The sequence below is a fragment of the Balaenoptera borealis genome (genome assembly GCF_965194805.1).
Source record: "Balaenoptera borealis genome assembly, chromosome: 4".
NCBI lineage: Eukaryota > Metazoa > Chordata > Mammalia > Artiodactyla > Balaenopteridae > Balaenoptera > Balaenoptera borealis.
Genome location: NC_138861.1, coordinates 97,664,803 through 97,680,547, shown reverse-complemented (window position 1 = coordinate 97,680,547; position 15,745 = coordinate 97,664,803). Strand labels below are relative to the sequence as shown.

Genomic DNA, 15,745 nt, shown 5'->3' with positions numbered 1-15,745 from the left:
AGGACCTGAGAAAAATTAAGTCTCTGTAAAACTGGAGCTAAAGTGGACCTTCACATTTATCCAGTCCAACCTCTAGAGTTCATCTCCTTTTGGTGGAGAACTTCTGGAAACAGGGAATTCACAATTTCACTGACTTAACCCGTTTTGATTAAGTCTTCTTACTTGTTGGAAAGTTTCTTTCTTGTGTTAAATGGTTACATGCTCCTTATAAGATTTACTCACTGGTCTGAGCTTTGTGCTTTATAGATAGAAAGCATTCAGTACATGTTGGTCAGTGAGACAAAGGAATGAATGAATACCACTTACTCAAGATTAGAGTTCTTGAGGGAACCTAAAGGATGACCCAGCTTAAAAGCAGCCACTTGCTTCACCTTGGATTTCTCCTCATTGTCAGGAAATCTTATTACTATTTCTGATGTCTGAGTAAATGATTTCTCTGACCATCCAAGACTTCTATGAAATGACTTCTGACCATCTGACTGAAGTTCTTGCAAGGCGTACCTTGGAAAAATCCTGCCAACCTTGCCATAGATATGGAACAGGGAATAGGGAAGTGGCCAACCACTGGGGTCGCTTTTCTTTCATTATTTTTAGGATTTTCAAGGAAGTGGTATGTGTTCTGTTGTCAACTAGAAGTTTTGATATACCTGGCTTCCTATTGCTTGCTTATTGTTTTATGTTTTCTTTGGTTTATGACATATAGACTGGTGTAGCCCTTATGAACTTTTTGCAGCTTATATTATTTGTTTCTGTCTTATCCTCCCCACCCTCACTACAGGGATGCTGTTTCATTCATCTTTTAGTGATATGTGTTTAATAGGTGCACAATAAACATTTGTTGGATCTATGTCTTTTCATTATTTGAAAACTCAGCTGTTACCCCTCATTTCCCCCTTTTCTAGCCATAAAAATTTGATTTTTTCTGAATTGAACATCTTTTCCTCTTTCCTTCTCTCAATTTTAAGTTGTTCTTCTCTTCTGGATCATTTCCAAGTTTCCTTTTTTTTTTTTTGGCTGCATCAGATCTTAGTTGCGGCACGCGGGATCTTTCGTTGTTGTGCGTGGGCTCTTTGTTGAGGTGCATGGGCTTCTCTCTGGTTGTGGTGTGTGGGTTTTCTCTCTCTAGTTATGGTGCGCAGGCTCCAGAGCACGTGGGCTCTGTAGTTTGTGGCACGCAGGCTCTCTCGTTGAGGTGGGCAAGCTCAGTAGTTGTGGTGCGCGGGCTTAGTTGCCACATGGCTTGTGGGATCTTAGTTCCCCAACCAGGGATCAAACCTGCATCCCCTGCATTGTAAGGCAGATTCTTTACCACTGGAAAACTGGGGAAGTCCCCATTTCCAAGTTTCTGCTTTAATTGCGGAGCACAGAAAAACTGATAATTGAATAAAACTTTGTGCAGCATTGCTTCAGTTCTTAATATTCTTTTCCATTCTACTCTCAGGTGTTCTTTTAAAACGTTTCCTCATTTGTAAAATGAGGGTAATGATACGTATCTCACAGGATTAATAAAATAACATATGTAAACACATGAAAATCACATAGCTCTGTTTCCTAAATTATTTTCATTCAGAATGCTTTCTTCTAATATCTAATTTCTTTTCTTTGTAACTTTTTTCTTAACTAGTTTCTCTATATATTACATGTAACATTAAATTTAAATTTGGTAAGTTGAAATACTTGGTAAAGTGGGATATCCATTTAGGAGAACTATGATTAATCACTTAAAATTGTACTTTATTGAAAACACCTGAAGAGATGTTTTTGTTAGAAGAATTTTTTAAAGGATAAGATAAATATGTTTCAGAATATCTTATCAAGGTATAATTATAGAAAGTATCATTCTATTTTAAATGGACTTCATGTTTGAGTTTTTAGTAGGTTTTATGCTGTATTAAAATTGTGTATTGCAGTCTTGAAAATATGCACAGTGTATAAGCCACACATTGATGTCTGTTGTAACTTTAATTTTGTTTTTATATCTTAGAGTTATTTTCTTTTTATCAACTCAAGAGCCCTCTTATTAGTGGTTGAAAATGAGAATTTTTGGAATCATAATTCAATAGCTAGAAATTTAGTTCTTTATATAATAGGATAAGTAATACAAATTCAGGGATTGACTTCTTAATCTTTACACAAATTTTATTTTTATAGTAATGACTGAATTAAAATTACAGTTTTTTAAATTAAACTTTCTCATACCTGCTCCCCCAACAATCTGGAGTTGGGGGAGTAAGTGACAGAAGGCTTATTAGAGGAAATTATTTTTAAGCTGAGATCTGAATGTTGAATAAGATTTATCTAGTTAAATTGAGGATAAGGATGTTGAGGGTGAAAGTGGGTTATATTTATATTTTAATAATTAAAGTTTGGTCATGAATAATGTACCCAAATGTATTTTAAGTCTTGGATCTAAAAAAAAAAAAAAAAGAGAAAAGAGAGAGAGTTGAAAATAAGCCAGTAAATGGAATTCGTTTTGGGGGTATTTCATGCAATTAAAAAAATTTTTTTATTAATTTTATTTATTTATTTGGCTGCGTTGGGTCTTTGTTGTTGCGCGCGGGCTTTCTCTAGTTGTGGTGAGCGGGGGCTACTCTTCGTTGTGCTGTGCGGGCTTCTCCTTGCAGTGGCTTCTCTTGTTGCGGAGCATGGGCTCCTGGAGTGTGGGCTTCAGTAGTTGTGGCTCACAGGCTTCAGTAGTTGTGGCTCACGGGCTCTAGAGCGCAGGCTCAGTAGTTGTGGTGCACGGGCTTAGTTGCTCTGTGGCATGTGGGATCTTCCTGGACCAGGGATTGAGCCCGTGTCCCCTGTACAGTGCGCTCCGGGTCTGCCGGCGGTGGGGGGATGGCCACTCAGGCCCTGGCAGGGCACCTGCGTTTCAAACTTCTCTGCAGCCAGGGGCCACAGCCGGGGCGGGGCCAGGTTGCCAGCCCTGGGTGGGAAGGGGGCGGGGTCACATGGTATGGGCAGTATTTCCTGCAATATATTAAGAGTATTCTTTTATTCTTGAAAACCTATTTCTACATATTTAGTAAATTAAGCCTTATGCATTTCACACAGCTCTGTATTCCTCCTATAGAAGATTTTTTTCCTGTTCATTCGTTGCTTAGGCAGTTGTATCAGATTATTTTTAAATGCTTGCAACATAATTTAGGGTAAAATCTGTTCAATTATTGAGAATTTATTACGTGCCAGACAAAGTGTGATATGTGCTGTGATAGGTGAAGGAAGAGGTGCTGTGAGAACCCATAAGCAAAGGTACCGAATATTATCTGGGATGAGGGGCCAGGTAAGAGAAGCCTTAATAGAGGTAAAGACCTGAAAGCTGAATAAAATTTATTCAGATAATGCAGGAATGAGTATGTTGGGATGGGAGGAGGGCATGGAGGGTTTATTCCAGATAGAGAGTAATGTATTTAAATATGTGTATTAAAGAAGAAGCTCTGAATAATGTAGCTGTAGTAAAAGCTATCAATTATTGAATGATTATTATCATTATTGTGTCACAGTTCAAAGTACTTTAATCTTTATAACAATCACATAATGGAGCTATTATTATTATTCTATTTTTATTGTCTGGTTGTAACTGTCCTTTATGGATAATGTAATATATAGTTCTCTCCTTTTCTCCTCATTTGGTCTAAATTTTGGAGCTTTGGCCTTATTTTATTTTGGTTTTAGTGAGTCAGAAGTGGTCTGTAGGCATATTTTAATAAAAAGACCAAAAAATTATGGTGTTTTAGCTTGGCATTAAAAAGAATAGTTTACTAAAATATGGTATATATGGATAATCAATTTATGACTGACCATTAAAATTAACTTATTATTTCAAGTTTACAAGAAATGTAATAAATACTGTGAAAAAGTAGTAAGACCAATCCAGATTGTGACACATAAAAGACGAGTGGTCTGGACTCCTCAAAAAAGTCAATATGAAAAAGAAAAGGATGAAAGCACTCTAGATTAAGGTACAAGGAAAGAGACATAACAACCAAATGTAATGTAATGCATTCAATTTTAATGGATCCAGGATTTTTAAAAATATAAAGACATTTATGGGGATAATTGGAAAGTTTTGAATATGGACTAAATATTAGATAATAGGAAATATTATTGTTAGTGTTTTTAGGTGTAACAGTGGTAATGTGGTTATGTAGGAGAAGGTTCTTATTCTTAGAAAATTCATGATGAAGTATTTAGGGTAAAATATCATGTTTGGAAAAATTATAATGTAACAATTTCTGTAAAATTTTATTTTACTAGGTCATTAATGGGATTCTTGAGTATCAAACATTTATAAAATGCTTAAATCTAACTTACCTTTTTATTATCTGCTGTTTTCCCTTGTAATGTTTATCACCATCTGATTGTTGATTTATTTTTTTTGTCTATCTTCATTCCCATCCTCCACTAGAATGTCAGTTCCATGAGGACGGAGACTTTCTGTTATTCACAGCTTACTTCACAGCACTAAGGATAGTATCTGGCACATAGTAGGCAGTAATCAATATTTGTTGAGTAAACTAATGAATAAAGATAACCAATCTCAACCAACTTCACCATTTCTATATAGCTCATAACATCTTTAATGTTTTAAAATCAGTTTTGGTACTGTTAACCAGAAATAATAATAGATTGTTCCTTATGTTTCAGGGAAGTTGGGAAAAAAGAATTTTGAAGAGTTTAAATAGTATGTGCACTGAACTGAGTATCCCATTGGCACGAAAGGTACTTTTTTTTTTTTTAATTGGAGTATAGTTGCTTTACGACGAAGTGAATCAGCTATTATGTATACATATATCCCCTCCCTCTTGGACCTCCCTCCCACCCATCTAGGTCACCACAGAGTACGGAAAGTACTTTTAACATTTAAGTATTTTTTTGTGAACCAAGTACTAGGAAGTATCATGAAATAACTGTCAGGCAGATTTATCTTTTTTTATTACTAGTATATCAGTTTGTTTTGAAACAAAAATCTGTAAAAGGCCAATTATGTGGATGTAGTTTATATAGGTTTCTATTATGTATGCTGTAGTGCTTTTTGTAATAAACCTATATCTTGAGACTAAATATAGACTCTGCAGTATAGGTGATTTGGAGATTTGTCTTATAAATACACTTTAAAGATTTTAATTACCTTTAGTCTCCTTACTTGAATGATTTGTCATCTCTGCAGAGCTATTTAGATCTAATACTCAACATTTATCTGTCACTCTGGGCTTCGAGAGGGGAGAGGTGAAAAAGGAGAGAAAAGCCCCTTGAGAAATATTCTGGATTCTTTATAGCTGCTCATGAGTAGGAGAGAACGTTTCTCTTCACTTCATTCTCCCAACCTGCTATTTGTTTCCTGCTGTTGGACAGGATATAGTGAATGTACTTTGGATAATATCCAAGCACAAGTCACTGAAGGCACCAGAAGGATGGTGTAAAAAAAAAGATAAATTTATAGAAAAACTGTCTAAGTATGTAGTATTGTATAATATACTGTCTTGCATATAGGAAGATGATGCTGCTGACTCAAGGTCACACTCCCTTGGCCAGCCCCCCTTGCAGTGCATTTCTGAGATTGCTGGATGGGGTAAGAGATGTAGTATGTGGCTGAGGAGCAGTTTTTCTTTGTGAAATTTTACTAGCCAGCACAGATCATTTGCCTTCTATTCTTGGACTCATTAGCACCACATCGTAACTGAGCCACTGAGACTACGTATAATGTAATAGTTAAATAATGTAATTTAAGTGTAATTCCCTAAAAAAGCTAACCGTATGTAATGAAATTATTTTTTCTTGTGTTATGGTAGCTTATTTAAGCTTTTAGATAAGGTATTGATTCTTATTTTTCGGCTGCATTGCTTAACTTCACAAAACGAAACCAATTTTAAAATTACCTTTTTTAGAGGCCAGTTGGAGAACAGAAAGAACTTCTCAATAAATGGAATGAAATGGGAACTGATGAGCCAGGTATATGTAAAACTCTTTTCAAAATGTGGTAGTGGGGAAAAAAAAATTGCCTCCTTAATTGTGAATCCAAAATAACAATATTAACAATTTTTTTGGAAAGATAGCAACTTTCCCTCTCCACTAATTTACTATCATCTGATTTTTTTTGCTTAAACTTCTACTTTGCAGTTGAAAATTCCTAACTTTGGTCAGTGTTCTCCATTATTTTGAGGATATTTAAATCAGTTATCTTTTTTTAAAGCAGCAGTTGAAAACATTTTTATAAAAGAGTAAATTAAATCATTCAGTGGATTTCATAGACAAATCTTTTTCAAACTTTAATTACATTGAGATGTTAAAGATGGATTAAATGTGGAAAAGTTTGTTTTTTTTTTACTAGTCCTGCCAAAGCAAGGCCTCAAAAAATTTATTAAACACTCAGATTTGTTTCTCTCCACGAAAATCTTTAGTAAAAGGCAAGAGATTTATTTGATCTGAAGAGAAACCAGAGTATATGTGGAACAGTTTTAATACTTCTAAAATGTTTTTAAGAATTTATTTTGGTTCATTTTAATGTTTAAAACTGAGTCAATCAATTTTATAAACATATAATGAGTGAGAACTCTAACATTTACTATGATAAACAGATACATATATAAAATTGTTTAGGTAGACATGTACATAATTCCTCACCACTCCTTCTTAAAAAAAAGTTGAGGGGGGTGGGTACTGGGCAAGAAATTGTGCCATATTAAAGGGAGCAGTGTGTTACAGAAGTTCAAAAGGGAGAACGGTTCAATACAACTACAGGAATTCACTAAGAATGCATTGTTTGTATTCTAAGTACTTTGAGAATTCTCATATAGAATTCTCTGTTCTCATATAGAACTTTCATATTATACTGACATTGTTTTTCAATTCAACTACAAATAATCTATTACAAATTTATCAAAGGGGGGGACTCTTTATTTCTGCTAGAGTATGTCATCTAGGCTGTCAAGGGAAGGGACTATCTTTTTATTTTTATTGGCCCAGTACTTAACACAATGTATGACAAATAACTGATATTCTGCAAACGTTTGAATTAATCTAGCTGAATAGCAACATATGAAAGAATCATTAAAATTTATTATTAATAAGAATTTTTATGTTATAATTGAAATTTTGTTTTAATCTATCTTATTAATTCTAGATTTAAGCCTTTTCAGGCCTGTTTATGCACCTAAGGATTTTCTCGAGGTAGGTTCTATTGACTAAGTATATATATATCTATTAATGAGGTAAAAATGCAAAAGAAATGATGGTATAAGAACATCTCCAGGCAGAGGAATCACCATGTAAAAAGCCCCAGAGCCATTGAAGCGGTGGAATAACATGATTATATTATATTTGGAAATTGCTCTTGGAAAATACATTGGAGTGTGGAAAAATTAGAGGGAAGTAAATCAGGAAGATTTGATTAAAAAATAGTGACTGTAAATCATGTAGCCTGCTTCCTGGCACATATAGGTGCTCAGTGAATTGTTTCCTTTTTTACTTCCTCCCTGTTCTAGTAGTTCAGGCAAGGCATGATAAAGGTCTGAACTAAGAGAACAGCATTCAAAATGGAAAGAATTCAACAGACTTGAGAGATTTTAAGGAAGATTTGGGAACCGATTAGATCTAAGGAGTATGAGAAAAAAAGAAACAAACGTAAAGATAACCTTTAAGTGTCTAGATTGGGTAACTGGGCAGAGGTAACTTGCCCTTGAGATAGAGAATACAGGAGGAGAAACAGGTCCATTAGTGAAGATGATGAGCTTAATTAAGTTTGAGAGGCATATTGAGCATTCAAGTGGAACTCTTCAGTAGGCAGTTACAACTCACTAATTATTTTAATTCACCTGTCTTTGATTCCACTTTTTCTCTTGTACCTTACATGTAATCCATCAGCAAATCCTTTCAGCTTTACCTTTGAAGTATATCCAGAATCCATCCACTTCTTACTACGATCATTCCTATTTCACTGGTCCAAGCAGCCATCTCTTGTCTGAACTATTTCAGTAGCCTCTTAATTGCTCTTTCTGCTTCTAAGCTGCCCACCTAGAATCTGTCCTTTTGTTCTTAGCAGAGTTTCTAGAGGAAGACTTGTAAGTACAATTCTGAAGAAGCCACTCTTCTGGTATCCAGTGGCTTCCTATCTCCTTCTACTTAAAAACCAAAGTCATGACCGTGGCCTAAAACATCCTGCTTGGTCTGTTACACCACCACCTCTCTGAGTTCATCTCCTATTACTTTTTCTCCTGATTTGTTCTACTCCAGCTATTTTAGCCTCCTTGCTTTACCTTGGCTTCCGCCCATTTGTGAGGGCCTTTTGCTCCTTGTTTTCTCTGCCTTCAGTGCTTTTCCCCCAGATACTTGTGTGTACATTCCCCTCACTCCTTATGTCTTTGCTTAAATGTCACATTCTCAACATAAAGAATATGGTCAATAATATTGTAATAACTTTATATGGGTACAGATGGTTACTAGACTTATTGTGGTGATCATTTCACAATGTATGCAAATGTCAAATCACTTTGTAGTACACTTGAAACTAACATAATATTGTACGTCAACTATATTTCAATTATTTTTTATTTCAATTAAAAAAAAGAACATTCATGGAAAAAATTCAAACACATACACACACATAAAAATGTCACCTTCTCAGCAAAGCCTTCCCTGGCTCCCCTGGTTGGAACTCCTTATAGCCCTTTCCTACTTTGTTTTTCTTCATAGCATTTAGCATCATATAACATACTATTTTCCTATTTGGCTTATTGCCTGCCTTATCCTATTAGCTGGAAGTTTTGTTCACTGCTGCAACAATTACAGAGTCAAGTCAGATAACTGGAAAGGCTCAACAAGACTTCACCCACAAGGATACACCCACATAAGGCTTTCTTTCAGCAAGAGAAAGAAAATACATGCAAATACAAAGAGATAGGAATTTCCAGACACATCTCCCAGGCCCCTTTCTCAGGTGCACAGGATGCACTTTGTCTTTGGGTTATGAATCTCCAAGGTACATGCAAGATACTTCGGTCTTGGGAGTCAAGGCACAAGTTTTCTGAGGGGTCTTTTATACCCCACTGGTAATTCAGATGTAAACCAGCAATCTGTACATTTTTTTCAATAAACAATGTAAATAAACTGATATGGAGTTCCTCCAGGGGACATTAAATAGCACATTATAAATGACTAGTTAGTGCATTTTACCCCATCTTGGCCGAGGGTTACTACTAGATGTCCAGGTATCCGTGAAGATAAGATAGAGCTACCATAAACCAGCTGCAGCTGCAAGCTGATCCTATCCTTAACTGTTCTCTCTCCAACAGGTAGAACAGTGCTTAGCACATCATGGCTCAGTAAATGTGTTGAGTTAATGAGTAAACGAATGATTGAATCTTTCACATTTTATTTTCATTTCTTTTCTGAACCTGTTGTCTCTGATACCAGTTTGCCAGCATAGAACATTGTTAGAAATTATTTCAGGCCTTTAGAATTGTAAGCAGTATCTTTTTAACTTTGAAGAAAAATTACTTTGGTTTGAAACTGCCTTTATGGTTCTAGCATTATTTCTCTTAGCTCATTAAAGATTTCTCCCAAACTCTTTCCTTTTCTAACACTTAAATTTCATGTAATTTTTTTATGGTTGTCTTTAACTATGTTTTCTCCTTAATAATCATAGTGTTCTGTGGCCTTCAGGACTGTTGCTGAATTGATCCTTTTATTAGTCATGCTGAGATTCTTCTTTAACTCTAGCAAATTTTCTATAATCACTTCCTTAGTTATAGTTTCTGCTTTTCTAATATTTTCTCTTTTCTATTGCCCACATATTCGTAGTTTCTTTTTCTTTTCAATTCTGTGTTTTTGAGTTTCCCATGCAAGTATGATCCCTTATTTGTGTAATTAGACTAAAATTGTGTTATTCTATATTAGTCTGTATTTAACACTGTTGATTCTTTGCTAAATCTTTTTTCTTTTTTTTTTTAAACAAATAACTTTGATATTTTTAGTTTCAATTTAGTGTTTGCAATTTTAGGAAAATCTTTTGGCCTTATAGCATATTCCATTTTATCAGCCATTAGTTATCAGTTTATGAATGCCTTCTTCAGATATGCTAGTGTTTCTGTCATTCTAATCTCCTTCCTTGGATTCTTGGTGGTTTCTTTCCCTCAACAGTTTCAATTTTTAAATATTTTTGAAATTATTATTATTCTCTCCCCAAAATGTGTGTTGTTAGAAAAATAAGAAAACATATGTAAGAAGAAAATTTAAAACAAAAATTACTCATAATGCCATCATACAGCAATAAATACTACTATACTGTAACTTTTTAATTTAATAAACATATTGTGATATTAATTGAGGCATATTACACTGCATTTTGTATGAATTAAACATAATTTATTTAGGTAATTTCCTCTAATGGAATGTTTAAGTTGTCTCATGTTTTTCTGTTTTATAAGAGAACAGTACTTCCTTGATGTTTTTTTCTGCACTATCTCTGCAAACAGCTTTAATTATTTCCATAATCATACTGAAAGAAGTGAGATTCCTAGAGTAAAGCCTGTGCAAATATCTAAGGTTTTTTTTAATCTAGTTAATTTTGAAAAATATATAAATCCGTCTTTCTTGTTAGCTTGGCTTCTGAAAAATGTTTTTTCCCTTTGGGTTTGGTTTAGCGGCAAAACCTTATGATGTTATTCACTGTCTTTCTATAAACCTTGTCAGTATCTGTTTTTTTTTTGTTTTTTTTTTTAATTTATTTATTTTATTTATGGCTGTGTTGGGTCTTCGTTTCTCTGCGAGGGCTTTCTCTAGTTGTGGTAAGTGGGGGCCACTCTTCATCACGGTGCGCGGGCCTCTCACTATCGCGGCCTCTCTTGTTGGGGAGCACAGGCTCCAGACACGCAGGCTCAGTAATTGTGGCTCACGGGCCCAGTTGCTCCGTGGCATGTGGGATCTTCCCAGACCAGGGCTTGAACCCCTGTCCCCTGCATTGGCAGGCAGATTCTCAACCACTGCGCCACCAGGGAAGCCCCCAGTATCTGTTTTTGAAAGAGTTAGAGTTGGTTCTGCAATTTTCCCTGGCAAATATTACAATCAAGCAATTTAAATTTTTCTGTCATTTTCCCTGGTAAAATATTATAATCAAACAATTCTTTTTACCATCAGAACGTTTTTCTTTCTAACTAAATTTTTAATTTTTTAGTTTTATATGGTACATCATCTGTTGGAATATTAAATTAAAAACATATTTATAGTATTTTAACATTTTAATGCAATTTTATAGTTTTCAGAATGTAATTAAAGTATATGCATAACCGAGATAGTTTTTAATCTTGTGATATATACTAAGATTATTACTGCCAATTTTATAAGTGTAAATAGTCAATAAAGAAACTAACCAATTATGTTGGATTTGTTTTTAAAGGTATTAATTAATCTTCGCAACCCAAATTATGAAAATGGTGATTCTCATAGTTTCAGGACTCATTTGGGTTTAATCCAAGTTCCTCTAAAAGTAAAAGACATCCCTGAATTGGTAAGTATAGGCATTTAAAAATAAATTAACATATTTTAGAGGGCAACTATTAGAAATATATTCTAGTGCGGCATATATCTAAAGCAGTAGGACAATCTGCTCATTAAATAAATGAATAAAATGAAAAGTTTCTTTTTTATTGTAAGTATGTTGTATAGAGAGTGAGTTGCTTTGCTAGTAGGATTAAAGATGAGCTTTCCTTGACCTATAAATGCTTTTGCTTATTTCTTATTTTAATAAACAGCATAGATTCATAAGACAGCCTTGTTGGAATTTGGGTGCCTGATGTCTGGCTATAAAACTGATTGAAACAAATTGTGAATTTTATAAAAAAATTTTTTAAAGAATGTACATTTCATTTAATTCACCCAACCTTTATTAAGCTCATAACATGGTGAGACACTGAGGGAGATAAAAGAACATAAGATGAGTTAAAGGCTGTCTTTGCTCTGGAGACTGTCACGTTTTGATAAGGACATTAGTTTTAAAATAGAGTAATTATAGAAAGGTGGGAAGATTTCCTGATAAAGGAGTTAAGAAATTACCATCACTCCTTCTTTTGTTAATTACCCCAAAATGATAAGGAGCACAGAAATGTAAATACTGTCTTTGATGAAAGTAAGAAACAACTTGTAACTCTAAGCTTTAAAGTATTGAGATAGAGAGCTGATGGGAGAATGAAGAATGACGCAAACATGAAGATGGTCAAGACTTAATGCCTCTAAAAGGTGGGAGGTATGGATGACAAGTGTGACAGTAATCAATTTATTATCTTTCAGCTCCAAATCTACCTTTTTAAAAAATTGAAGTATAGTTGATTTACAATATTGTATTAGTTTCAGGGGTACAACAAAGTGATTCAGTTATACACACACACACACATATTCTTTTTCAGATTTTTTTCCATTATAAGTTATTACAAGATATTGAATATAGTTCCGTGTGCTATACAGTAAATCCTTGTTTTTTATCTATTTTATATATAGTAGTATATATCTGTTAATCCCATACTCCTAATTTATCCCCCTTTGGTAACCATAAGTTTGTTTTCTATGTCTGTGAGTCTGTTTCTGTTTTGTGAATAAATTCATTTGTATTATTTTTTTAGATCCCACCTATAAGTGATATCATATAATATTTGTCTTTGTCTGGCTTACTTCACTTAGTATGATAATCTCTAGATCCATATCTATTGCTGCAAATGGTAATATTTCATTCTTTTTTATGGTAAGCAATATTCCATTATATATATATACCACATCTTCTTTATATATTCATCTGTTGATGGTCACTTAAGTTGCTTCCATGTCTTGACTATTATAAATAGTGCTGCTATGAACATTGGAATGCAAATATGTTTTCGAATTAGAGTTTTTTTTTTCTTTTCCTGGTATATGCCCAGGAGTGGGATTGCTAGATCATATGGTAACTTTATTCTTAGTTTTTTAAGGAACCTCCATACTGTTTTCCACAACGGGTGCACCAATTTACATTCCTACAAACAGTGTAGGAGGGTTCCCTTGTCTCCACACCCTCTCCAGCATTTATTATTTATAGACTTTTTGATGATGACCATTCTGACCAGTGTGAAGTGATACTTCATTGTAGTTTTGCAAATCTGCCTTTTTTGCTCTGTTTTATTATACTGGAGCTGGACCTTATAAACATTTCTTTTTTGCCAACTAACTTGATGTTAGGCTTTGTCAATAGAGGATTCTGGAGGGACATTGCAAGACAATAGCAGGACAAAGGGACTTTCCATGTACAGAAGCCAGCAGATCAGCAAACAGAAGACCCAGTAGCACTCACCTTGGCAGCCCTCAGGCAACCAGCTCCAGCCTGTACTCTCTGGCAAGGTTTTTCTTCACCTCTGGTCTGCACATTCCTGCGGCAGGCATACCCTCTCCTTAAAAGTCTGAATCTCAGTCTTGAGGGCGTTGGGGGACCCTTTCCTGAGTTCTTAGTTCCTTCTTGGTTCACCCTCCTGCTTAGAAGTCATAGTTCCTTTCTGCATTTGCTTATTTTGTTTTTCCCTGTTCACATTTCTGGTATGGTTTCTATTTCTTGACGGGACTCTGACTGATACAAAAAGCCAGATGATTTTTCTCCCTTGAACTTTGGAAAGGATCAAGAATTGGAGACACCACATGTTATAGAGTCGCTGAGGAGACATAGGGCTGAAAGTGGAGATTGTGTGAAAGTCTGTATCAGGAGGGGTTAGACCCCCAGACTCTTCTCATCCTGCATATTCCGGTGACTCCTCCTCCCTCACAGAAGACCAGAGGTGTGTTAATCACTACGGAAACAGAATCAGAAAGGCTATAAACTCAGTGACCTCAGACATAGAGCTGAACAGGAATGAGGCACGGTATTGAAAACAGAGGAATTAAGTGAAAGTTGACCGAATAGTGAACTAATACCCTTGTCCCCTGCCACCACCACTATGCCTGACCAGTCTCTCATTCTTCACCCTCCACCAACTTTAGAATGCCAGAGAAAAGGCTAACAGAGATTTGGAGAACCCTTACTGGCTGCGGGGGCGGGGGAAAGAAAAGAAAAATAGCTGGCTGGCTATAATTGCTTCACAGTGAAGTCCACCACACTCTGCCCAGTTTTCGCAGACAGAGCTTCCAGTCAGTCGTTAATCGCCTCAACCCTAAATATAACTGACCAACCTAGGATCTCCAGATACTTGAAATCTTCCAATTTTAAAGGCATAGGTCAAAACTAAAACAAATAAACAAACAAAAAAAAGAAGAAGAAATAGCCAATTTAGGGAATGAGTGCTTATTATGGCCACCAATAGTTATTTCAGGCTTGAATTTACATCTACACTCACAAGATACAATAGGCCAAAACCTGGTGCGACGTTCATCTAGATTTGCAAAATGATACAGGACAGAAAACATGGCATGTCAGTATATCACGTAGATCTTCACTGGAAGTCCTTGCAGCCAACCAGATGCTACTTCCTAGCCCCACAAGGAATGCATGCAGTTGGAAGTGCCAAGGCTACATAGGCACAGCATAGGAAAGTCTCATATGCAGTAGGAACTATTTCTTATAATGCACATGAGCATAGCTTCCAAGTCCTCTCAAGAGGCACACCAGGTAGCTAAGGCCTGTGTTTTCCATTAGATTTTTATAGTCCACTTACAGTCCTCCATTTCAGATGTAATTTACCAGTCAAGGGTCATATTTTTTCAGTAAATTATATTGCTTAGTAATATAGCTGGCTTTCCTCTCCACAGTTTTTTTGTGTGATCCAGTACGTTTTCAGGTCAACAGTGCTGGGAGAAGGTAAACCCAAGGTTATCTTCACATGGACAAAGAGGTTAGCCTGTTGTTAACCATTTCTCCCCAATAGAAGATGTAAAGCAAAGCATTAATATTCTCAGAGAGAAGATATTACTCATTAAACAAGAATAGAATTTCATTAAAACAACAAAACAAAACATTAGAAAATGAAAAAAGAGCTTATAGGACTCGATATGCCAAAATACGATATGCCAAAAAAAAAAAAAAATCAGTAGAAAGCCCAGGAAATCTCTATCAGAAGACAGAGCAAAAGCAAAAAAGCCAAAGAGATGAAAAATAAAAGGGAAAAGTTTATTTTTTAAATTAGAGGATCAATCCAGAAGGGCTAAATCCTGACCAACAGGAGTTCTAGATAGAGAAAACAGAGGTAAAGGAATGATTAAAAATTTTAAGAACTGAAAGACAGGAATCTTCATTGTGAAAAGGCCCACCCAGTACCCAATTCTGTGAATGAAAGAAGACCCAAGGCACCTGAATAGGAGAAGACTAAAAACTTTTTATGGAAGAAAAACAGAGTATATATAAAGTTTCAAGCATCTGACTGCTCAGCAGGAAGACCGGAAGCCAGAAGATTTTTAAGTAAAGCCTTTAAAAATCTGAATGATTTCAAGCCTAGAATTCTGTATGTAACCAACAGTCAATCAAATGAGAATTTGAAATAGACATTTTCAGATGTATGTGATCTCAAATATTTACTCTTATTAAGGGAGCTATTGGTAGAAATGCTCCAAAACAAGATCAAAAACAAAAAGAGCAAAACAGAGGATCCAGGCAATGGGATTCCAACCTAAGAGAAGAACAGTTTCCAAAATGACAGTGAAGAGAGTTTCCAGGACAAAGTTTGTGCAACAGGACCAAAGCAGAGCGATTCCAGATTGGAGCAGAAGGTTGGAGGGTTCCAGGATGAGTGCCTGCAAGAAA

The 15,745-nt window shown here is 35.3% G+C and overlaps 1 protein-coding gene across 2 annotated transcripts in view; it reads left to right on the top strand.

Annotated features, from left to right (window-relative positions):
* Window positions 1-15,745, top strand: part of TBC1D19 (TBC1 domain family member 19) — a 209,833-nt gene that overhangs the window by 62,261 nt on the left and 131,827 nt on the right. For both annotated transcript variants that reach the window (XM_082389264.1, XM_082389265.1), the window contains 4 exons: window positions 4,651-4,725; window positions 5,892-5,955; window positions 7,127-7,173; window positions 11,396-11,506. In XM_082389264.1, coding sequence (XP_082245390.1) covers window positions 4,651-4,725; window positions 5,892-5,955; window positions 7,127-7,173; window positions 11,396-11,506 — 297 coding nt within the window. The remainder of the gene's footprint in view (window positions 1-4,650; window positions 4,726-5,891; window positions 5,956-7,126; window positions 7,174-11,395; window positions 11,507-15,745) is intronic.